Source organism: Populus nigra, chromosome 7, assembly GCF_951802175.1.
Source record: "Populus nigra chromosome 7, ddPopNigr1.1, whole genome shotgun sequence".
Taxonomy (NCBI): Eukaryota; Viridiplantae; Streptophyta; class Magnoliopsida; order Malpighiales; family Salicaceae; genus Populus; species Populus nigra.
The window spans coordinates 1,016,208-1,026,461 of NC_084858.1; the positions used below are offsets into that span (position 1 = coordinate 1,016,208).

The 10,254-nt window shown below is 37.2% G+C and overlaps 2 protein-coding genes across 2 annotated transcripts; one reads left to right on the top strand and one right to left on the bottom strand.

Moving 5' to 3' along the window:
- The first annotated feature begins 2,471 nt into the window (after window positions 1-2,471).
- LOC133698810 (uncharacterized) lies at window positions 2,472-5,281 on the top strand. The gene is made up of 2 exons (XM_062121884.1): window positions 2,472-2,995; window positions 4,136-5,281. The coding sequence occupies exons 1-2, from the start codon at window positions 2,773-2,775 to the stop codon at window positions 4,975-4,977; spliced, it is 1,065 nt and encodes a 354-aa protein (XP_061977868.1). The 5' UTR covers window positions 2,472-2,772; the 3' UTR covers window positions 4,978-5,281.
- A 158-nt stretch (window positions 5,282-5,439) lies between these two features.
- LOC133698809 (stromal 70 kDa heat shock-related protein, chloroplastic) lies at window positions 5,440-9,733 on the bottom strand. Its single transcript, XM_062121883.1, has 8 exons — window positions 8,925-9,733; window positions 8,147-8,399; window positions 7,886-7,965; window positions 7,657-7,799; window positions 7,473-7,571; window positions 7,147-7,336; window positions 6,586-6,984; window positions 5,440-6,299 (listed from the first exon to the last, which is right to left on the bottom strand). Exons 1-8 carry the CDS (start codon window positions 9,477-9,479, stop codon window positions 5,889-5,891), a joined length of 2,130 nt encoding a protein of 709 aa, XP_061977867.1. The 5' UTR covers window positions 9,480-9,733; the 3' UTR covers window positions 5,440-5,888.
- Between the last annotated feature and the right edge of the window lie 521 nt (window positions 9,734-10,254).

The following is a 10,254-nucleotide window of genomic DNA, read 5'->3' on the forward strand; positions in this document are numbered from 1 at the left end:
CAAAGGTTCAAGTCATTAACATTTGTCCAGAGCTCTCCCGTTTTGATTAAAGAACTGAGCTTTGATCAATTTTTTAGGGAATCCACCAAAAAACACCTTGAAAAACCCTATAAATACCCTTAGAAATCAAAGAAAAATAAAGATGGGGAAGAGAGAGGAGGATACACTCTATAAAAAGACTGTAGTGTGAAGGTTCAAAGATCTAACATAGACGATTTAACAATCTTTGAAAAGAATAAAGAGTCAAAAGAAAAGAAGGGAGGGAAGTAATGGCCCATAGCCAACAAGCTTGGAAAAGATATAAACATGTGAAAACTCAAGGGTGGAGTCCATATGGCCTGCTCATTCATGCTTTTTCAATGTTTAATGATGTTTTTGAATCTTTTTGGTATTATTTTATGTTTTAGCATTTATGTGGATTCATAAATGAAAAATGTCATTTTAATTAATCTTGTTTTAAAGTTGTTGTTAATGTTGTTGAGATGTTTAAAAGGTACTTGTATGTTTGGTTTTGATAAGGATAGTAGTTTTGGAATCTGTCAAAGGTAGCAGTATATGTTTGGTGGCTTTTTTCTAAGTTGTTAATGCATTTTCTTCATTCCTTAGTTTAGTTTGGGTCTCAAAATGTTTAAAAAGTCATTTTTTGGATTGAGTTTTGATATTTTTATTGACTAATAATAGAGCTACATAATTGAAAGTTGAAATCTTATACATGTTCTTGATTATTCAAGTTTATTTGTTAGTGATTTTAATTCAAACCTATTTGTTCATGATAATGTGATTTGTTGGGGCTAAGAGAGCTTGGTTTGGAGACCTAAAATGTATTTTCTAAGTTTGACAGTATATGCTAAGTTTTCTAGGAAATAAATAAACCCAAATAAAATCCAATAACATAAAAGTTGAGTTATCCTCCATCATCGTAGATCATATGAATGTGTGAACCATTTCTCGGGTCTGAACCATTTCTCGAATCTGATGTCCTCATCAAAGTCTCCCTTCAATTTACTTAACACTAAAATAATTGGGAATCATTATGGAACTTTATTGTTCATATAAATAGTGAAGCTTATTTTCTTTTCCTTTCTTTTTCAATTCAACCTCCGCTATTCTTTTTTCATTCCTTATTTTATTTCAATTTCATATATATTTTTCAATTCCATCCTTTAACTTTTTTTTAACAATTATTGAGTTATTTTTAGACTAGCCAAATCAATTGGATCATGTCAAGGTAACTCTCACATGGTTTAATTTTAAACTCGAACTAATCAAGGAGTCGAGTCAAGATAAATTTTTATTTTTTCAATTTTTTTTCTTTTTTTTCTCAATTTCTTCCTTGGATTCTTTTTACAAGTCAGCTAAGTTGCTTTTAAACCGGCCAAATCGGTTAGGTCACATCAATAAAACTCCCATAAGGTTTGATTCTAAATCCAAGTTAGGTAAGAAGTTATGTCATGAGGGTTTTTATGTCAATTTCATCTTTTTTTTCTCAATCTCATCCTCAAACTGTTTTTACCGGTCAAGTGAGATGCCTTTGGACCAGACGAGTCTATTGAGTCATATCGATGCAATTTTTATACGGTTTAATTTTAAACTCGGGCTATACAAGAAATTAAATTAGGAGGTTTCAAAGTTAAATCACCGGATCGACTTTAATAAAAATATTAAATAGTTCTCTATAACCTAAATATTTTTATTTATTTTAAAAAATTGATCTGACTAACAACATAGCATAGACATGTAAACTAGTTTAAATCTATTTTCTTTCTAAAAAAGTATTTGATAATTAAGTGTTACTTAAAAATTAAGAATAATTAAAAATAGTTGTGTTAAAAATATATTAGAGCCAAAAATAAAAGGATGATAACGAAGGAAAATCCACATCTTCATGCATTGGTGGCTGTGCCAGCTGAGCGAAGCGGCTGATGGGTGCCAGTAGCTCCTGTCCCTATTTTCTCCCGCTTTACACCCTCTCCCGGCTTCTTGTGCCACGTCACCAGAGAAATAAGGCCTTAGGAACCCACTCACGTGCCTTAAAAGGAGGCCCAGAATCAGACACGCTGGTTTGTGGACCCCATCTGAAACTGTTAAGTCTATATTTGCTCGACACGTTCCCTACAGTTCGGGATTTACTAAATTCCGACAAAGGTGACCGATGAGAGGACGTGTTCGTCCCAAGCCATTGACGTAACCTCTCCTGGTAATCTGGGTTTTGTGAAGTTACGTTATTGTCCTTTTGAACCAATTTCTCCACTTTTTTTTTTCATTTTTAAGAATAATATAGATACTATTTGTTAGTTGTTAATTTTTTTAAAAAAAAAACATTATTCGACCTTAATACCCATTATTAATTTTATTAAAAATATCAAAAAAACTTAAAAATTATTAATTTAATTTGTTTTTGGAAAAAAAAACAATATAAATACACTTGAAAAGCAAATTTAACGCAAATCATCAAAATTCTATAAAGGGAAAAGAGAAAAACCAATAGAGGGCGTATTGGTAACCTGAGAAATAAAAATCCAAAAAAACCCCAGAGAAACGGCATAAAAAATGGAGAAAAGAGTCTGCTCTCGTCCTTTCAAAAATAAAAGAAAAAAAAATAAGATAAAGAACCAGAAAATCAGAAGAAAAATAATTCTCTTCATTTCTTTCTTTTTCTTTATCTCGTAAAAAGAAAATTGTTTATGGTTTTTTATATATATAATTTGTTGCTGGTTGTAGATTCAAAAGAAATTGAGTTAAATCGAATCGGAACGACGAGTTTCGATTTTTATGGTTACTGAGTTGCAAAAGCGAGCTGTGAACTCGGTGGAAATGATGAAAGATATGGCCGATGAAGCTTCCGCTGTTGCTGCTACATCGTCTCCGAAGAACAGAGTGAAGCTCTTGTGTAGCTATGGCGGGAAAATCATGCCGAGAGCCGTTGATGGCCACCTCAAGTACGTTGGCGGTGAGACACGTGTCATTGCCATTCCTCGCGACATCAACTTCACAGGTTTCCTACTTTTTTTTTTAATGCCCGTAATTATTTTCTAAAACAGATGATTTTTTATTGGTGTGCTTATAATAAAAATAAATATTAAAAAAACTTAAGTAATTAATAATACAATTTTATTTATTTCTTTATTATTATTTTTTTTTTGGGGATGAGATGATCTAATTCAATATAATAAATTATGTAACTTGATAATATAGTTATTATATCGGCTTGGCTCGACAGAAGTCCATATTATTGAGTTTAAAAAAAAAACATAATTGATATTATTTTGAATAAAAGTTGTGAACAAAATCTTTTAAAATAAATATTTCTTGAAATTAATCTAATCATGTTTATTATTCCAGTTATCGATTTTATAATTCAAAATAAAAAAAAATCAGTTGAGGTTAAACCAGGTTTAATAACTATACAAAGATAATATTTGATAAAGACTATTGGAGGTGTAGCTCAACTGATCAGATACTGAGTTTGCTCTCTAAAGATCATCAGTTCGAGTTCTACAAACCTCGAGGTCACTGGAGGCTTACATGGTCGTTAACTTCAGGACTCGTGAGATTAGTCGAGATACGCGTAAGCTGGTCCGAACACCCATATTAATCTAAAAAAGATTTTGATAAAGGCTAAACTATTGCATTGAGTCAGAGATTTGAACCGACAAAATTTTATGTTTTGACATCTCCTTATGCGAAGAATTTGTTTGAACGTTAACTGTTATGTAGTAGCTGAGAATGGCAAGAAAGGTTATTGAATTTGGAAGCTGTGTAAATCCTGAGCTCTATGTCGTGTGTTAAAGATCAAACTAAAAAGGGTTTTCGTCAATTTTCGTGAAAAAGAAAGATATAAGCTCAATCTTTAGGTGCTAGATTAAGCTTATATACATACATGATATGAATTAATTGCCTAGGTCGGCTTGTTTGATGAGCTATATATATAGATCTGTATGACAAAACTTGTTTGATCCAACTAGTAGGATTGTGATGGTGATAGCTATGGAGCACAGCTCTTGTTTTTCTTGTTTTTTCTCTTGCAATGGTTGCTCATGCGCTGTTAGCGACAGTGACTTCTTTTGCATGCTCTTCTGCTTTATCTCATAGACCATATGGAACTCTTTTATATGGTCCTGTTTGTGATGTGCAGAGCTTCAGAAGAAGCTTCGCGCGGAGTTTGAAGGAGACATGGTCCTGAAGTATCAGGTTATACCTGAAGAACTTGACGTTTTGGTGTCTGTCAGAACCAATGAGGATCTGAAGCATATGCTTGATGAATATGACCGTCATGAAAGTGAAGGAACTCCAAAGCTACGAGCCTTCTTGTTCCCTTCAAATCCTGCTGCAATAGAAAAATCTACTCCCATGGATCCCAGTGCACCAGAACAACGTTATGTGGAGGCTGTTAATGGTATGGTTCGTACAACTGCCAATTTTAGACTTTCCCATATCAATGCAAATCATCCCTCCTTCAGCCTCTCTGCTAGCTCCTCTCCGAAAAGTACATCTCCAGAAAGCAACACTGTTGATTCTGTGCCCAATGAACCAACCTTCATGAATAGCTATCATGTCAGTAGAAACCCAATGACTAGAGTCCATAGCTCTCCAAGTCTATGCAATCTAAACACCGCCCACCATCATAGCAACAACCTAAACAACCACCACCTCTACCAGCACCAGCAACAGCACCAGCACCAACTCCAGCACCATTACCATCCCCACCACCAGCAACATAATCCACATGGTTACCAACCTCCTAGATCACCTCACGACCTTCACAGGCTATCACCATCTTTGCCACCGGGACGGCCAGACTTTGGGAGGGCTCCTACTGGTATTGGCCTCAACCAATACTACTCTAGTAGACACAATTTAGGGAGTGGAAACTCCAGCAAATATGGGTACTATGACGACTACTCTTCTTATGGGTTGAGTAAAGCTGATAGTTCAGTCAGTCTTCCTCAGAGCCCCAGCAATGGAAATGTGGAGTAGAGCATCTGACAGAAAAGATCAGGTATGCTCTTATGACTTGCTGTTTGGGCTCAAAGATGGTACAGAAGACATTTTCTTTCTTCATTTTATACTCTCTTTTTTTTCTCTCAAATGGTAAGAACAGTCCCTGCTTAACTTTTATTTTGGTTTTGTATATGTGAAGAAATTCCAGAATATTTTCAGAAAATGAAGTTATAGATACATGTAAAGGCTGTTCTATTGTACATTCCGAAGTAACCTAGCAGAAACTTGTGATCTTATACTTTAAATCAAAGGGTGATTTAGTTCATACACTTGATGCTAATGCTGCGTGCGAGTAAATTAATTTACTTTTTCTTTCAATTCCATTAGAGTGCTCTACTGAAAAGTAAATAAATTCATGCGAACTTGAAGCATCCTGGCCGTCGAAAGAAGCAGGAGACTGCGGGAGAGCTGGTGAGCATATAAATTTCTTGCAAGAAATTGTCGGAAAAGCAATCTCATTATATAATCCGGAACAGTAAAATCTAAACAGGTTCGGAGCATGAACAATTGTAGGAATATATTTTTACAAGCAAGAAATCCTCAATGGAGTATATATTTCCATGGAAGCAGCAGAAATCAAGTAACAGTGTCAGCCATAAACTCTGACCAGATCTGAACCCAGAACATAGGCATGCACATAGAAACTTGTACTGTTACACTAAATCTAAGCTAGCAATAAGCAACGTGCAAGGCTTATACACCCAAAATTTTAGCTGTTAAAAGGTGGGTTGTTGGTGTTTAATACCCTGTACTCCTGATTCTCACTTGGAAAGAGCAAAAATGTCTGGAAACTTTGACACAACACCAGACCCAATCCCTACAAAATCAATTTCTTATACACAATTTCATGGTATAGAAGGGAAAAACCAGCCAACAGTTTCTCCATCTCATTTGCTGTCTGTGAAATCTGCATCGATGACATCTCCATCAGGTCCCTTGCTCGATGAATCTGAGGGTCCAGCTTCACTGCCAGGGGCAGGGCCAGGGCCAGGGCCAGCGCCAGGCGCTGCACCTGGCTGATTGTAAAGGGACTGGCCAAGTTGCATGACTTCTTGATTAAGGGCAGCCATGGCATCCTTCATCCCTTGAGTTGATCCACCTGCAATTGCATCCTTGAGCTCTTGGAGTTTTGCCTCAACCTTCTCTTTGACAGGAGCTGGAACCTTCTCCCCTAGCTCTTTAAGCTGCTTCTCGGTCTGGTAGACAACAGAATCGGCCTGGTTCTTTGTGTCAATGGCATCTCTCTTCTCCTTGTCCTCCTTCGCAAACTTATCAGCTTCGCTGACCATCCTCTCAACCTGCATAAAATCCACAGGTCAATAAACATTATTCTACCATGAGAGCAATTGATCAGCTCTAAAAAGGTCAATTATTAGCTTGAAGTTGATGAACCTATCCTATAAGCAAGAGTATCATAGCACTTCGATCTAGCAAGCACATTAAAACATGAAAATCCTATTTTAAAGAGCAAGCAAGCACTGCAGCTCAAAACATGAAATGACTACTTTAACCAGAAGCTTATATGCATCACGTTAATGCAGTATCAAATGCTATCCAAATTGAATTGTTCATGGACAAACATACCTCATCACTGGGTAAGGTGCTAGCACCAGTAATGGTGATGTCTTGCTTCTTCCCTGTGCCCTTGTCAACAGCAGCAACGGAGAGAATACCATTGGCATCAATATCAAATTTCACTTCGATTTGAGGAACTCCTCGTGGAGCTGGTGGGATACCATCTAGGCGGAAGCTGCCAAGAGATTTGTTGTCCTTCACAAACTCTCTTTCACCCTGGAGAACATTAATTTCTACACTTGTCTGTCCATCAGCAGCAGTTGAGAACACCTCTGATTTGGAGGTTGGAAGAGTAGTGTTTCTTGGGATGATTTTTGTCATAACCCCTCCTAGAGTCTCCAGACCAAGAGATAACGGAGACACATCCAGCAGCACGATGTCACTGACATCTCCAGCCAAGACACCAGCCTAGAGTCAAACAAGAACAAAGATTACTTTCACAAGAAATTATACCATATAACTACAGAGACATTGCCATATGGGAATATATGCTGTCTTTTTTAACTGTGTAGTTGACAGTAATTTTAAATGAACAGCATGCCCTTGTTAAGAGTAGGGAAGTAGCCTCACCTGAACTGCAGCACCAAGGGCAACAACTTCATCTGGATTGACAGTGACATTGGGGTCTTTTCCAGTCAACTTCTTTACAAGCTCCTGTACAGCTGGAATACGTGTTGATCCACCAACAAGGATCACTTCATCTAGATCCTTAAAGGACAGTTTGGCATCCCTCAAGGAATTCTCAACTGGAGTTTTAAGCCTGGTGGAGAGTACAAAATCAGTTGCTTAGTATGTTGGTTACAGTCATAAGCTAGCACCACCAGAGTTTGAAAGCAAAGACAAAAAAGCAGATGATGGCTGGATGCACATAAAGTAAAGTGTACTAAATAAAATACCTGTCAAGCAGATCAGAACATAATTCCTCGAACTTGGCCCTTGTCAGGGTGGTCTCAATGTGCTTGGGGCCATCTGCAGTAGCAGTGATGAAAGGTAAACTGCAGAAGAAGAGAAACTTTTACCAGATCAAATTGAAAGTAAATCGGAGAAAGAGAGAAAAGACAACATGCAAAATAGAAGTACCTGATGTTTGTCTGGGTCAAAGAAGACAGCTCCATCTTAGCTTTCTCGGCTGTCTCAGTTAGCCGCTGAAGTGCTTGCTTATCCTTCAAAAGATCAATACCTTCGTCTCTTTTAAAGCTACCGGCAAGCCAATCAACAACTCTCTACATAGAAAAGATCGCAATGAATTTCCCTTGAACTAAATCCACAAAAGCATAATGAACTTAAAATAAAGAAGAGCAGGTCCAACCTTGTCGAAATCATCACCCCCCAAATGTGTATCTCCTGAAGTAGAAAGAACTTCAAACACTCCATCACCAACCTCAAGCACTGCATAAATATAATGGAGATTCAGTGCGCATTTTCTATTTTCCTTTGATAGAGACAAAAAAGAAAAATTGTTTTTCTACTCTTTTAATTTTCAATTATGATAAGAACACAACACTTATGCTTTTGCCAAAGAGCACAAAGTAAAACTAATGGCAGTCAACGACCCACAACAATAAGATACCTGAAACATCAAAAGTACCACCACCAAGGTCAAATACTAGGATGGTTTCGTTGCTCTTCCTTTCAAATCCATATGCTAACGATGCAGCAGTAGGTTCATTGATGATTCGAAGAACTTCCAACCCAGCAATGCGACCAGCATCCTTTGTGGCTGTCCTTTGGGAATCATTGAAGTACGCAGGCACAGTAACAACTGCTTTGGTCACTTTGTCATTCAAGAATTTTGAAGCATCATCCACAAGTTTCCTCAAAACCTAAATTTACATAATTAAAAAGACAACATAAGAAATTTGAAATGACCAACAAGTACACAGTGGAAAGACAATACTTGAGCAATGAGCTCATTATCCAAAAACTAAACCATAAAACATCAAGATTGAAGTTTTATTTCATTGTACTTCCCCTTGAGAAAAAAGGACCAAACGTTTAAGCTAGACGAAACCATAACACCAACATAGCATGCAACATGAGTACAAAGTAGATAACTCATGCAATTAAACAGTGAAGCATCCAGCATGTACTAAGAGGCTTGCCCCAGCACAAAAACACCCTATTATCCAAAATCCCAAATCAAATAGCAAATGAAAAATAATTCCAAATCCATAGATAACTCATGCTCGTCAAAGAAACATTCTTAAACACCAATTATTCAACATAAAACCTCACCACTCTAAGTAATTAGGAAAAACAGCAGACCCATAATTCCAAATCCAATAACATCACTAGGCAGCAACCAAGACAAAGACACAAAAAGGTCAAAAGAAGCTGTCTCAATATACCTGAGCTGAAATCTCTTCAGCAGCAAACTGTTTCCCAATAGCAGGACACTCCAATTTTACATTTCCATTCTCATCCCTCACAACCTTATACGAAACCTGTTTAGACTCTTCATCTACTTCACTCATCTTCCTCCCAATAAACCTCTTCACCGAAAAGAAGGTATTCTCAGGGTTCACCACCGCTTGTCTTTTGGCAATCTGCCCCACAAGCCTATCCCCATTTTTTGTATACGCCACAACAGATGGGGTAGTCCTCTGCCCCTCCGCGTTTGTAACTATCGTGGGTTTCCCTCCTTCCATCGCCGCCACCGCCGAATTGGTTGTTCCCAGATCAATCCCTACAACTTTCTCATTCACTATCCTAACCGGCCCGGTACTATACCTTCTTCTTGAAGTGTTATTCGTATGTTTTAAGAACGTAGCTGTGGTTTTTCTAAGGTTTTGGCCAAAAAACACTGATCTTGGTGCAAAAGAAAAGGTGGGTTTTCTTGAAGATGTGCTACCAACCCCACCACCAACACCAAGACCATGAATCTGGGCAGCTGAGGAAGCCATTGTTGTCCGCTTATAACCCCAGAAACAAAGAAATAGAGATGGAGAGAGACAAAAGCCTAAGGAACTGGAGCGTGGCTTTGTGTGAGGTGAGGTGATTCTGTGTGGAAGAAGAAGATAAGAGAACGAGGGGGGAGGGTTTTGGGCTTATAGAGAAGGTGAACGAGGGTTACGTGACACGTGGCATGTTCTGGAATGATCTAGGGCTGCCCGTTTGTGTGTTCAAGGGCAGGGATGATGGTCGTTGAAATTGGGTGGACTGCCTGCCCTGCCCGGATGGAATCATCGAGGTGGTTCATGGTTTATTCATGATAGATAATAGATACTGATCAAAATGCTTTAGATTTGAAAACTATGGTCGAGAGATTTATGATTTAAAATTTTATTTTATTTTAAATTTTAAGTTAAACTAGAAAAATATTATTTAATAAAAATCTATTAACTCGATTAAACTAAGAGAAAATTACTGTGCCTTTATATATATTTATTTTATATCTCCAATCCTAGCAAACAACAAACACAAATCCACTCTCTCTCTCTCTCTCTCTCTCTTAGCTTATAATTTCAAAAGCTCTGTAAAATTATCCAAATTTCATCTTGATTGAACCTAAAATTCTTTAAAATCAAAGTTTGGGTGCTTTAATTGATTCTCTTTGTATTCAAATGTCTATTCACCTTATCGACTTATGGAATTTCTCTCATGTAATGCTCCCGTCGAGAATGAGAGAAAAAATAAGGTATGTTGTCTCATTTATTTTCTCAAATTGAAAATAAATAA